This window comes from Emys orbicularis, chromosome 19 (assembly GCF_028017835.1).
Source record: "Emys orbicularis isolate rEmyOrb1 chromosome 19, rEmyOrb1.hap1, whole genome shotgun sequence".
NCBI lineage: Eukaryota > Metazoa > Chordata > Testudines > Emydidae > Emys > Emys orbicularis.
In genome coordinates, this window is record NC_088701.1 from 20,228,435 (window position 1) to 20,243,041 (window position 14,607).

General features: G+C 45.6%; 1 protein-coding gene across 3 annotated transcripts; it reads left to right on the plus strand.

Annotated features, from left to right (window-relative positions):
- Positions 1-1,606: 1,606 nt before the first annotated feature.
- Positions 1,607-7,808, plus strand: LOC135891570 (keratin, type II cytoskeletal 5-like). Of its 3 annotated transcripts, none has more exons than XM_065419142.1 (10): positions 1,607-2,140; positions 3,218-3,432; positions 4,680-4,740; positions 5,194-5,289; positions 5,540-5,704; positions 5,934-6,059; positions 6,662-6,882; positions 7,367-7,401; positions 7,513-7,548; positions 7,645-7,808. In XM_065419142.1, the coding sequence occupies exons 1-10, from the start codon at positions 1,607-1,609 to the stop codon at positions 7,806-7,808; spliced, it is 1,653 nt and encodes a 550-aa protein (XP_065275214.1). The 3 variants fall into 3 exon arrangements, with proteins under 3 accessions (XP_065275214.1, XP_065275213.1, XP_065275212.1); XM_065419141.1 differs by having other exon boundaries at positions 7,513-7,536; positions 7,597-7,808; XM_065419140.1 differs by having other exon boundaries at positions 7,513-7,808.
- The last annotated feature ends 6,799 nt before the right edge of the window (positions 7,809-14,607 follow it).

Below are 14,607 nucleotides of genomic sequence, written 5' to 3' on the forward strand. Positions count from 1 at the left end.
AAAAAATGTTTGTTTTCCAAACTGTCCAAAAGGGCCATTTCCACACTTTGAAACTTTTTTTTTAAAAGCCATTATTATAGTTTTGACAAGTCAGCAAATTTTGGTCACAAAACCTTTGGGTGACAAGCTCTCCATCAGTGCTACCTGCCACGGCTACCCTTCCACCATATCCCTCTGTTTTATGGCTTTTATATATGGATACATTTTCAAAAAAGCTCAGCATTAGAAATCTGGCTTTTATTTAGGCCAGGGGTGGGCAAACCTTTTGGCCCGAGGGCCACGTCTGGATATGGAAATTGTATGGTGGGCTATGAATACTCATGAAATTGGGGCTGGGGTGCAGGAGGGGGTGAGGGCTCTGGCTGGGGGTGCGGGCTGGGGTGGGGCCAGAAATGAAGAGTACAGGGTGTGGGAGGGGGGCTCCAGACTGGGGCAGGGGGGTTGGTTGCGGGAGAGGGATCAGGCTGGGGCAGGGGGTTGGGGCACAGGAGGGGTCAGGGGTGCAGGCTCCGGGCGGCGCTTACCTCGAGCAGCACCTGGAAGCAGCGGCATGTCCCTTCTCCAGCTCTGTGGGCTGCCCTGTCCGCAGGCGTCGCCCCTGCAGCTCCCATTCGCCGCAGCTCTCAACCAATGGGAGCTATGGGGGTGGCGCTTGGGGCGGGGGCAGCACGCGGAGCCCCCTGGTTGCTCCTAAATGTAGGAGCCGGAGGGGGGACATGCTGCTGCTTCCGGGAGCCTCAGCACGCGCACATGGAACAGCCTCCGACCCCGCTCCCCGGCTGGAGCGCGGGAGCAGGGCAAGCCCCAGACCCCACTCCCCAGCAGGAACTTGAGGGCCAGATGAAACCGGCTGGAGGGCCGGATGTGGCCTGCGGGCCATAGTTTGCCCACCTCTAATTTAGACCCTCCCTGGGAACTGAGCTCTTTTGAAAATCTAGTTCCACGGTGCTATATGTAAGTCTCATGGAAAACGAAAGGGTTAAAACATCTAGAACAGAATGTTTTTTATTCTCTGTCTCTGCTGCAGTGACTGGGGGAAACCCATTTTGCATATTGACCATATTATTTATCTTATAAATAAATTTAAATCTTATAAATGTCTCTTATAAAATGCTAGCTTTGTGCCTTGAATAATACAGGTAGAGACGAGAGGGCAGGGACTAGGCTTGGAAATGGCAAAGCATAAGGGCTGAACAAGCAGTGTCCTAGCGAGACATGTCAGCAGTTTGTTCTCTGGGCCCCAAATGACTAGCACACGCCGTGAACTCTTTGACACTGCCTTTCTGGTTGCCTACGCAGAGGCCAAAAGGCGACAGTTATTTCCAAACGACAGGAATGTTGCTCAGAAATGCAACTATTTCATTAGACGGGGCGTGTAGGTGGAGTGACCTCACTATTCAGAACGCTGCAGGGCATACCAAGCCCAATTAATCAGGAAGATAATTCACATCATGAAGCCAATCCCAGTTCCTGAAGCAAATAAAAGAGGTAGCCTCAGCCCTTGAAGAACAGAGGTTCATCCTTCTCTTCTGTGTTCTGTTCTGTTCTCCAGAAACCTCACTCCTTCCTTCCTTCCATTACTTCCATTTTACCCAGACCAGCTACAATGTCTCGCCAATCCACTGTAAGGTTCCAGAGCGGAAAACAGGGCTTCAGTGCCTCTTCTGCCATCATCCCAAACAGCTGCCGCACCAGCTACAGCTCACGTTCTGTATCCCGGGCCGGAGGTTGCGGTGTTGGCGCTGGTGCTGGAAGGGTTGTTGGCGGTGGCAGTTGCTTTGGCAGCAGAAGCCTCTACAACCTAGGTGGATCTAAAAGAATCTCCATGGCTGGAAGCAGTGGTGGCTTTCTGTGTGGCGCTCCAGGCCCAGTTGGTTTTGCTGGTGGCGCTGGCTGCGGATTCGGTTTCGGTGGCGGAGCAGGCGGTTGCTATGGGTTAGCTGGCGCTGGGTTTGGTGGTGGAAGAGTTGGCCCTGGGTTCCCTGTTTGCCCACCTGGCGGGATCCAGGAAGTGACCATCAACCAGAGCCTTCTAACACCTCTCAACTTGGAAATCGACCCCACCATCCAGAGGGTGCGTAAAGAGGAGAAGGAGCAAATCAAGACCCTCAACAACCAATTCGCCTCCTTCATTGACAAGGTGAGATATAAGATTTCATAGTTATCTTGTCCTGATTGTTCAGTGGGGAGGAAAAACAATTGCATTTCCTTATCAGCATTGTCTGTTCATCCACAAACAGAGCCGGGGGGCGAATCTGGCATAACCCCACTCATTTGGGGCAGATCTATCAGTCCACTGCAGTTGACATCAGCATCTGGCCTGTAAAGGCTGTTACTGACTATCATCTTGTGTTATGAATCAATGAGCTGTCAAATGGCCAGTCAATGGAGCCCTGCCCATTTAAGCTATCAGGGAACCAGACCTCCAGACTTGAATTTTCTTGTTAAGTTGGAAAGGTAACACTGAAACAATGCGATTACATTTAGGTGGTTCTTTTAAAGTCAAGGTATTTTGAGGACTTACCTACCTGACAGCATCCTGTTCATCTCTTTGTTGGTTGCATCAGATTTGCCAGAACAAGCAGAAACAGGAGCATAACAAAAACCTTGACGTTCTTGTTGACCAATCAGCATGCATTTGTGGTCAAAGCAAATGTTAAACTGTCTTGTGGACTTTTTTGTACTCAGCCCAGTAATAAATATTTTAGATTTATTTTCCACTTAAGGGATTATTTTTTTCCTGCCTTGTCCCACATGTCATCATTTGCACCTATGCAAAATGTGTGCAAAATGCAACCAATCTGTCCTGGTATAATTTGAAAACCACTTTGCACACGTGTACATGGGGAGGATATAAGATTTCATAGCTATCTTGTCCTGATTGTTCAGTGGGGAGGAATATGGTATAAGGAACAGGGGAATCAGCTTCTAATTAGATTGCAATATGGGCAAGATCCTTGAAGTCAAATTTGCTACACCCATTTACACCAGCTGACGATCTGGCCCTGACTATCTTCCTTGCCAGTCTTGCCCACTAGTTCGTAGGAGCTCAGTGAGAGCGGAGGGCACTCAGCATCTCTCAGGAAGTGCTCAGTACCTGGTAGGATTGGACCCTAAACATGAATGGGAGTTAACCTGGATGACCCATATTATTTTAATACTTTTATGGACTTTTATGGAACCATTTTAGCATCTTCTGGATCCTTGTGCTTTTCAGGTCCGATTCCTCGAGCAGCAAAATAGAGTGCTGGAAACCAAATGGAGCCTGCTGCAGGAACAGGGACAAAAAACCGTGAAAAACAACATTGAGCCCTTCTTTGAAAATTACATCGGTAATCTCAGGAGGCAGCTGAACAACCTGATGAATGAGAGAGGAAGACTTGAAGGGGAGGTGAACAATATGCAAAACGTGGTGGAGGATTTCAAGAACAGGTAGGTCCATCTCTCTAGCTGCTCCCCATCACCACAGTATCAGGGGTGTTTAAATAAAAAAATATATAGTACATCCACCCTGTAATATCAGTCTGATAAGGAAGGGACAAGACTAACAAATCACCAATTGCAAGTTTACTAGAGAGATACATCTTATAATATGACAGTTTTCAGAGGGGTAGCCGTGTTAATCTGTATCAGCAAAAACAACGAGGAGTCTTTGTGGCACCTTAGAGACTAACAAATGTATTTGGGTATAAGCTTTTCCACTCCATGCATCGGATGAAGTGGGTTTTAGCCCACGAAAGCTTATGCCCAAATAAATTTTAGTCTCTAAGGTGCCACATGGACTCCTCGTTGTTTTATCTTATAATATATGGATTATATCACTTTCCCATGGTTAATTGGACAGTTAAAAATCTCTCTATAGAGTGAAGGGACAAGAGGTCCAGGATAACAGTATTTTGTAGATGACAAGTTAGGTGCAGAATCGACAAAGAATTATGAATGCATTTATTGGTCTGAGTAAAATAACTCCCGGGCATTAGACTTTGGGAGACTGCATCCTTAAACTGTAAGGGAAGAAGCAGTGAGAATGACTGACTGCCAGGAAGAGAGAAAAAGAACAGAAGGTTTTATCTAGAGCAGTAGTTCTCAACCAGGGGTACATGTATTCCAGGGGGTATTCATCTAGATATGTGCCTAGTTTTACCCCAGGTTACATAAAAAGCACTAGCGAAGTCAGTACAAACTAAAATTTCATACAGACAATGACTTGTATATACTGCTCTATATACTATACACTGAAATGTAAGTACAATATTTATACTCCAGTTGATTTGTTGTATAATTATATGGGAAAAATGAGAAAGTCATCAATTTTTCATTGCTGGGACACCTTTGTATTTTAATGTCTGGTTTTGTAAGCAAGTGGTTTTTAAGTGAGGTGCAACTTGGGGGTACGCAAGACAAATCAGACTCCTGAAAGGGGTACAGTTGTCTGGAAAGGTTGAGAGCCACTGATCTGGAGTACTTTTCTCTAGACATCAGTTTGCATGTTTTAACTGGTTTAGCGTAGACACACGGATCATTGCCTGAGTTATCCTGAAAACTAAAATTCAGATCCTGGTGACAGCTGAGATTAGCACACACACACAATGCTCTCGGGGAAGTTTATTTTAATAGGCTGCAATTATCTTGGTCGGTTACTTGCCTACACAAACGTTCCCTCTGCCCCGTTCCATTAGGTACGAAGATGAAATCAACAAGCGCACAACTGCCGAGAATGACTTTGTGACCCTCAAGAAGGTGAGTGTTGTTTGTATAATGCAAGCCTTATTATTGTTTGTCTTTCAGCAACACCTAGAGATCCGGGCACCGTGGTGCAAGGCGCTGTACAGACACAGAGTGAGAGGCAGACCTTGCCCCAAAGAGCTTGCGATAGAGAAGACAGACAAAGGGTGGGAGAAAGGGAGGATTATTAGCCCTGTGGAACTGCAGCACAGGCAGATCTAAGGGGCTTGTCCAACTTTACATAGGGAATCTGTGGCACACCTGGAATTGAGCCTAGCTCTTCAGAGCATCAGTCCAATGTTTTAACCACAAGACCTCTCAGATCAGCCCTTCAGCCACAACACTATTAACAGCCATTAGAAAATCCTTTACATGTATTCTCCTCTAGAAAATGAGTTTGGAGCTAATCATGTTGCTGGCCTGGTAAGGAAAGTGCTTCGCTCATTTCAATCCATTACTGTCTTTCAGGATGTGGACAGTGCCTACATGAACAAGGTGGAGCTGGTTGCCAAGGTGGACTCCCTGACTGATGAGATCAATTTCCTGAGAGCCCTGTATGAAGAGGTAAGTGCTAGCAGCCTGAGGTCTCTTTCAGCGGGTTTCAAATTAGTTTTCCCAGTGACGTCCGAAATTCTGAAGCTTTTTTTGCAATGGCATGGACTGTCTTGACCGTTCCTGACAGTTGTTGGAGTGACAGCCCCTTACCTTAGGCTGTAGCCTCTGCGTATGATGCACAGTGAAAAGTTCAGTTGTCTACCAATGAGGAAAAGTCTCTTTGACTCACAGTTCACCCGAATATTGGCATGAATTGCAGGAACTGGCTCAGATGCAGACGCAGGTCTCCAACACCTCCGTCGTTCTGTCTATGGACAACAACCGAGACCTGGACCTGGACGGCATCATTGCTGAAGTCAAAGCACAGTACGAGGAGATCGCTAACAGGAGCCGAGCTGAGGCTGAATCTTGGTACCAAACTAAGGTGAGTCACCACACATCAACAGAGGGTTGAGTTCCAATTCGCTGCACGTTCGGTTGTATGTCACTATTATTGTGCTTCCTGATTTGTGTCGCTGAGCAGTCAGAGGTACCAATCAGGGATTAGGTGGTGACCAATTGTGCTAGACACCGCACACACATAATAACACGCAACGCCTGCCCCAAAGAGGATGGACTTTAACGTGATTTGTGTGTCTCTTTGTGTCCGGCAGTATGAAGAGCTGCAGGTTACCGCTGGCAGACATGGGGATGACCTCCGCAACACCAAACATGAGATCTCAGAGCTGACCCGAATCGTCCAGAGACTGCGGAATGAAATTGACAATGTGAAAAGACAGGTAGGGCGCTGCGGAAAACACAGGAGGGGATTTTGTGGGCAGGTGCTTCATTATCGCAGTTCCAAGCCTTAGCCCAAGATGGATGCAAACGCAACCCCCTTGATTTCTGCTGCACCAGAACTGAATTTGGCTCCTTTGGTCTCAAAGTAAAAATGCCACTAGGATTTGACCAGATTTTTCTACTTATACATAAAATGAATAAATAATATAGGGCCAGAACCTCAGCGTCAAGGAAGTCAATGCACTTTACGCCAGCTGGCAATCTGGACTTCAAAGGGTTAAGCTGCGTGATACTCTCTCTAATGTTTCCCCCACTGCAGCCCCTGGAAATGATTGCAAACATGTTAGATTGAAACACAGAGAGCCAAATTTTCAGTGGTGTCAATCAGTCACGTTCTGCTAAAGTTAATGGAGCTAGGAAGCGTTACACCAGCTGATGATCTGTTCCAAACTGTAGAAAAGTTGATGGGACGAGATGAGATGCTCATAGATTATTCCAGCGCGATCTGCACCCAGGCCGGATCAGGCAATTGCGTACTAGGAAGGCAGAACGGTTTGATGTTTCCTATGGAAGTTTAGATCGATGTTCTTCTCTTCCACAGTGCGCCAACCTGCAAGCGGCCATTGCCGAGGCCGAGGAGCGCGGCGAACTGGCCCTCAAGGATGCCCAGGGTAAACTGGCTGAGCTGGAGGAAGCCCTGCAGAAGGCCAAGGGAGATTTGGCGCGTCAGCTGCGGGAGTACCAGGAGCTGATGAACGTCAAGCTAGCGCTGGATATCGAGATCGCCACCTACAGGAAGCTGCTGGAAGGAGAGGAGAGCAGGTGGGTGAAATGCAGCACATTCATGTCCGGATTTTAATGAGGTCAATGGGAACTGCAGGTGTTCAGCGTTTCTGAAAACTCCCCCCTGAAGCAACTTCTCTTTATGCTGGAATCAACTGAAATGTTAATGAAAAACTTGGTCCAAAAGTTTTGAAATTTGGATGAAATATATTAGCAATTTTTAAAAAATATTTTATGAAATTATTTTTCTGTTTGTCAGCCAGTGTGTAGAGAGGTTTTGATTTTTTGAAATGTCCAAAAAAAAACCCCTGAAGGCTGGTCAAAAGGCTTCTGTCAAAATTTTTTAGTTGGAAAACTGGGGTTTCTGGCTAATTGAAAATTTTCCTGGAAAGTGTCTGTTTTCCGCACAAAATTTCAACTACTTGATGAAAAAATTCATGGAAAAGTTTCTGCTTTTTTCAACCAGCTCCTGTCAATGGACATCACTTGAATTCTTACTTTCCTCTCTTCTCTTCCCTAACAGGCTGTGTGGAGAAGGTGTTGGTGCAGTGAATATTTGTAAGTCACTTGAATACGTATATTGTATAAACTGCCTTGCTTTAGTCTCCATTTGCCACTCAGTGGCCACTGTCCAATGAGATCTAAACACACGGTGCTTTCTTTTTGCAGCTGTGGTCTCCTCAACTGTTGGAGGTGGGTATGGAAGCAGAAGCGGTCTCGGCATGGGAAGTGGAAGCGGTGTCTGCATTGGAGGTGGAAGCAGTCTTGGCATGGGAGGTGGAAACGGTGTCTGCGTTGGAGGTGGAAGCAGTCTTGGCATGGGAGGTGGGCTCTGTGTTGGAGGAAGCAACTTCAGCTCTGGAAGCGGAAGAGGCATCGGCGGGTTGAGCCTCGGAGGCGGAAGCGGCTCTAGCGTGAAATTCGTCTCAACTACCTCTTCCACCAAAAGAAGCTACAAAAGCTAAAGCTCAGAATTCAAAGTCCTCGGACCCCGATTGAAATATCTCCATGGTTTCCTGATACTGACACATTACTGACCTACGAATGGGACCACCATATTGAATAAGGGCAACGTTTTCTAATCTTCTCTTTAGAAACCAAGCTTAAAAAATGTTGGCCTATATCTGAATTTTCCAAACATTGCCTTGAATCGGTTCTTTTTTCAATCTTGCTATCTATTATCTTTCACGTAGAAACCTATAACCTCTGTCCAACAAGAAGAGAAAGTACATATTTCTCTAAACAGCAGAATGTGTGTGCTTTCCTCAAAAACTTTGAATTTTTCATTGGAAAACTGAAAGCTGAAAAGATGAATGTTTTTGACAAACCCAAACATTTCTGTTAATTTTCACCCAAAAGTTTTCAGCCAAACATGCCAAAATCTCCCCCGAAAATGTGGAAAATTTGGTTTTCCTTCAAAAACGTTCAATTTAGGGGCTACCTTTCTTCCAGTGAAATATTGAATTTTTCTGGATAAAAAGATTTCCCCATTTTCTGAATCACCTCTGGTGATTACATAGCCTTGACAAGACCTAGTGCAACTAATAAAACCGCCATCCCTTTCCCATTTATTTTCTTTTCCTCCATACCACGAAGTAGTTCATGGATTTGGATATTTTTTAAGCCAAAACTCAGTTTTAGAATGGCAAGAGAACCATTATGTTAAGCACTGTCCAGATCTAGTGTACATTTCAAAATCTGAGCCCATTACAGGACACAATGTCCATGGCTCGCTCTCTCCATAGCTTGGGCACCTATTTATGTCACCCAGGTTATTTCATTATTCAGCTGAACAAATGGTTCCTTGTCTAGAAATTTACAACACACTGCTTTAGCTCATCCAAATTGTATTGAGTTCTGTGTGCAAACGGGTGTTCCCACCTTGTTCTGCATTTGCCACATCTGTATCTCACATTGCACATAATTCCCACTGTTTTATTTCCAACGGACTTTGAATTGAAAGTTATCCGGCCTTATGTTGTATATAAAACGTTTCGCACCATTGTTAGTTCTTTGGGCTCAGGAGCGCATGTTGTTGGAAGCTTCTAGTCACTTTCCAGTGTTTGTCTAATAAAATGCATATGTAATTTATTCTGCTGTCCAGACCTTTAATTAATGTTTAAGGCAGGGGTGGCCAACCTGAGCCTGAGAAGGAGCCAGAATTTACCAGTGTACATTGCCAAAGAGTAATATGTCAGCAGCCCCCCATCAGCTCCCCAACCCCGCTCCCAGCGCCTCCTACCCATCGGCAGCCCTGCCGATCAGCACCTCCCCTTCCCTCCCCGCACCTCCCGATCAGCTGTTTCATGGCGTGCAGGAGGCTCTGGGGGGAGGGGGAGGAACAAGGGCACGGCAGGCTCAGGGGAGGGGGCAGGAAGGGGTAGAGTGGAGGCAGGGCCTGTGGCAGAGCCAGGGGTTGAGCAGTGAGCCCCCCCACCCCCGGCACATTGGAAAGTTGGCGCCTGTAGCTCCAGCCCCGGAGTCGGTGCCTAAACAAGGAGCCGCATATTAACCTCTGAAGAGCCGCATGTGGCTCCGGAGCCACAGATTGGCCACCCCTGGTGTAAGGGAAATGGACACACATTTGTAAGGCAGTTTGCCGAGGGGCATACAGATCAGGGCCAAATTTTGCTCTCCATTTACACTCTGTGAAATTCCATTGATGCCAATTGTAGTGTGTAGCAACAGAGTAGCAGAGAGTCCTGTGGCACCTTATAGACTAACAGACGTATAGGAGCATGAGCGTTCGTGGGTGAATACCCACTTCTTCGGATGCATGTAAAGAGAAACTGCTGAGCTTCAGTTCATCTGCAAATTTGACACCATCAGCTCAGGATTAAACAAAGACTGTGAATGGCTAGCCAACTACAGAAGCAGTTTCTCCTTGGTGTTCACACCTCAACTGCTAGAAGAGGGCCTCATCCTCCCTGATTGAACTAACCTCGTTATCTCTAGCCTGACTCACTCTTGCTTGCATATTTATACCTGCCTCTGGATATTTCCACTACATGCATCCGACGAAGTGGGTATTCACCCACGAAAGCTCATGCTCCAATATGTCTGTTAGTCTATAAGGTGCCACAGGACTCTCTGCTGCTCTTACAGATCCAGACTAACACGGCTACCCCTCTGATACTTGAGCAACAGAGTAGTCGCCTTTTAATTACTTTGAGAGCCCTCTAGTGGCACTCATTGTATTTTATGGTTTTGAAGCCACCTGAAGCAGGTTAACAAAGGAGACACCCCCCAGTGGAGCAGCGTCAATGTAACGGAGGGTGATTTCCTTCTAACCATTGGGTGTGGAGGAATACTACGAATTTGACCGGAAAAAGAACGTTGAGTTCCTTTGGTGTGAAAGTGAGTTCCCAGCCCTGGAAGGCTTTGCTTGGTTTAGCTAAGATACAAATCTCTTTCAGCACTGGCGCTACATTGAGTGATCTCCAAATCCGTCCAGATGTTGGGTAAAATCTTGACCTCATTGAAGTCGAGGGAATTTTGCTACTGACTTCAGTTTGTTCAGGATTCCTCTCATTGGGTATTAAGTAGTTTGAAGCTGAAAGGCTTGATTTACCAGGGAAGGGTGAGGTGTCAGAGTGGTAAAGATATTTAATCTTTGTCTTCATTTCAAATTATTTTTAAAGAATGGGAAAAGGGACCTTGTGTCAAAAATAATTATCTCAGTAAGATAATAACAACACCTAGTCCTTATGCAGTGCTTTTTCATCAGTAGGTCTCAAAGCACTATACAAAAGCGGTCAGGATCACCATCCCTGTTTTTCAGATGGGGAAACTGAGGCACAGGAAGGCAAAGATAGTTGCCAAAAGTCACACAGTGGGCCAGAAATAGAACAGAGGTCCCTGTTCAGGGTGCTATCTACCAGGCCACATTGCAAAGACAAGCTAGTATGCTACTGGAGCTAAATTTATATCTCAGAGTTTAAAGTACATTTTGGCCAGAAAACGTTATCTGTATATGGAGATGACCTAGCTGTAGGTAGAAATAACTCCGCTTAGTCTCTTACCGATTTTTCAACCACTGCATTTTTGAACACTTTGCAAATAGAGAAATAGGAATCCTTTTTGCAAATCAAATAACACAAACAGCTCTGTTGACTAATCACATTCCCACAAGAAGGCAGCCCAGTTAGGCAATGGAATTTTCATTCCAATGAATCGAATGTCGATAACCAACGTTCAGGATTAATGTCAATGAGCCACGTAAACTTACGTCATTGACTTAAATATTCTGGTGGAGATTTTACAAGGGGATTTGGGGGGTTCAGTTCCCATTTAAACTAGTGGGAACCGGTCACCAAAATCCCTTAGATGCTTGGAATAGAAGAGGCTGATATTTTCAATCAGCTGGAGAAAATAGCTGTCTAGAGTTTTACACTGTTGCTTTGCAGAGTCTGTCAACATCTCAGCAGTACACCACGCTTCATTGCTTCAGTTTTCAAAATAGTATCATCTTTACAGATTTTATGCGATGAGAAACACAGGGATATAAATCTAGTTGCCTCGTGCAAACAGATTTTATGGTTCACCCTATTGTGTAGATACAGTAGCTGGAGGGGTTAGTAAAAATGTAATTCACTAACTTCATAGTAATTAGAAATGGAAAAGACCTGTTAAAACACCAAGTTCAGCCTCTTGCAAAGGAAGAAGAGAGTCCCCTGATGGAGACTCTGTGAGATGTTCATAGAATCCAAGATTTTAAAACTCAAAGGGAGCATTCTGGTCACCTAGGCGTAATGCAGGCCAAAGAATTTCACCCAGAAATTCGCGCATCAAGCCCCTATTAAAAAATGATTTTACATCAGGGACACCCTAGCAGATTATGCTGTTATGGGGACTGTCCTGGTTAAGGCCCTGATTCATTCAAACACTTAAATATGCACTTAAGTCCCTCAATAGGGCTTAAGCATATGCTTAAAGCTAAGCATGTTTTTAAGTGTTTTGCAGAATCAGGGCCTAAGGGTATGTCTATACTACCCGCCGGATTGGCGGGCAGCGATCAATCCAGTGGGGGTTGATTTATTGCATCTAGTCTAGATGCAATAAATCGACCCCCGAGCGCTCTCCCGTTGACTCCTGTTCTCCACTGGCAAGAGACGGGGGAGCGGCAGCAGTCGACTCACCGCAGTGAAGACACCGCAGTGAGTAGATCTAAGTACATCGACTTCAGTTACTGTAAACGAGGCCTAAGAGAAGACACCATTTAAAGAGGTATATTTAATCCCCCAAATTAAAAGGAAATAACATGCTGGCCTGAATTAAAGGGCAAGAACTGAAATAATACTCCCTGTTTCTCAGTTGTATTACTTCTTTGTTTGGCAATGGAGGGCCAAATTCTGTTGCGACTTAAAATCACGGCCCAAACTCCAAGATTTGGCCCTTAACGAAAACCCAGGAACTCAGAATTTCCCACTTATTTAAAACCTAGTTAAATACCAGTTATTGGCTGGCGGCAGGACTCAGTGAATTACACATGCTGCTTGGAGTCAGGTGATCTAGGTTTTGTTCCCCAGCTCTGGCTGCGAGATCTTGAACAAGTTGCAAACTCTCTGTCCTTCATCTGGCTCCTCTGAAAAATAAGCATAATATCAGTGCCTCTTATCATCCCCCTTTTAAATATAATTGATGCAAAATGTAAACTATCTCTTAAAGATGCCTGGGCAAAACTAGCTGAGCTGGAGGAAGCCATTAAGCAGAATGTATGACAATTCCCTCCTGGCATATCCACGGTCAGGGCCGGCGCTTCCATTCAGGCGACCTAGGCGGTCACCTAGGGCGCCAGGATTTGGGGGGGGGTGGCATTTTGCCGCCATTGGCGGCAATTCGGCGGCGGGGGGGTCCTTCCGCGCTCCGGGTCTTCGGCGGCAATTCTGCGGCGGGTCCTTCACTCGCTCCGGGACCCGCCGCCGAAGTGCCCCGAAGACCGGGAGCACGGAAGGACCCCCCCGCCGCAGAATTGCCGACGACGACCGGGAGCGCAGAAGGACCCCCGCGTAGGGTGCCAAAAACCCTGGCGCCGCTCCTGTCCACGGTCATTATTATTTAGGATTATGAAGCTTTATGGAGACCTAAACAAGCTAAATTGGTTCCTTGGGAGATTTCCCTGAAATATAGACATTCCAATTAAGTGCACCGTAATTAAGAGGAGTAGAAGTTCCTACTAAGGAGAATTGAAGTGTGTGTGGGAAGCCAGGGTCCTTGCTTCTTTAAAGGCTTAAGATGCCCTTTCACCTCAATGCACTTGGATATTTGCTGGCATATTTGTCTTTATTGGACAAGGCTGTGACATCTGTGCTCTGATAGTAGTTGGGGAACGGTTGTGCAATATCATACCAAGAGATCTTATGAACAAAATTGTTGAGTGAAGTTCTACGGCCTGAGTTATGCAGGATGTCAGCCTAGATTATCATAGAATCGTAGAACTGGAAGGGACCTCAAGAGGTCATCTAGTCCAGTCTCCTACACTCAAGACAGGACTAAGTATTATCTAGACCATCCCTGACAAGCGTTTGTCCAACCTGCTCTTAAAAATCCCCAATGATGGAGATTCCACAACCTCCCTAGGCAATTTATTCCAGTGCTTAACCACCCTGACAGTTAGGAAGTTTTTCCTATTGTCCAACCTAAACCTCCCTTGCTGCAATTGAAGCCCATTGCTTCTTGGTCTATCCTCAGAGGTTAAGAAGAACAATTTTTCTCCCTCCTCTTTGTAACAACATTTTATGTACTTGAAAACTGTTATCATGTCCCCTCTCAGTCTTCTCTTCTCCAGACTAAACAAACCCAATTTTTTCAGTCTTCCCTCAGAGGTCATGTTTTTTAGACCTTTAATCATTTTTGTTGCTCTTCTCTGGACTTTCTCCAATTTGTCCACATCTTTCCTGAAATGTGGCGCCCAGAACTGGACACAATACTCCAGTTGAGGCCTAATCAGCACGGAGTAGAGCAGGAGAATTACTTTTCGTGACTTGCTTACAACACTCCTGCTAATACATCCCAGAATAAGGTTTTCTTTTTTTGCAACAGTGTTACCCTGTTGACTCATGTTTAGCTTGTGATCCACTATCGCAGTTGTTCCTTTGGCCCTTAAAAATCTCCGAAGCGACGAGCTCTTGAATTCATTGGAGTTGCTTCAGATTTACTCCCGGGTGTAAACGGGGTCAGAATCTGAGCATTATTAACAACTCCACTTTCAAAACTTAAGAACACCATTCATCTGACCCTACTCAGGCACGACACACTTTGATCATGGTGGTAGTTGTGCCTAAGGACTGGACAAAGACAGTCATCCCTGGAAGCAGAAGGGTGGCCAAGCAGGTCTGTTCCGAAGCAAAAAATACCAATGGTGCTGTCTCAGCAGCTATAACTTTCCTATTTAATTCCCCTCAGCTTGGAAAATGAAAGGCTGTTTGTGCAGAGTTAAAAGCAAACCCCGAGGGAGCCCTTGGAATTTTTTTTTTTAAATAATCTCTGCTCTGAAAAATACAGGTTGGAAAATTCTGGTCAGCTTTATGAGTTTATAGGTTGCCAGGATATTATGTTCCAGGTCAGCCCAGTGATTAGCGGGTTGGGAAAGATGGGCCACTGCCAGGCATACCAAACCGATTAATTCAGCCAAATGATCTGAGACCTTCTGTGACCAAGCCCAGCTCTTCAAACAGATAAAAAGGGGGAACACTCCAGACCCGAGCACAGAAGAATCTCTCTCCTCCTTTGCATCTCATCCCAACCGCTCCTCACACCTTGCGA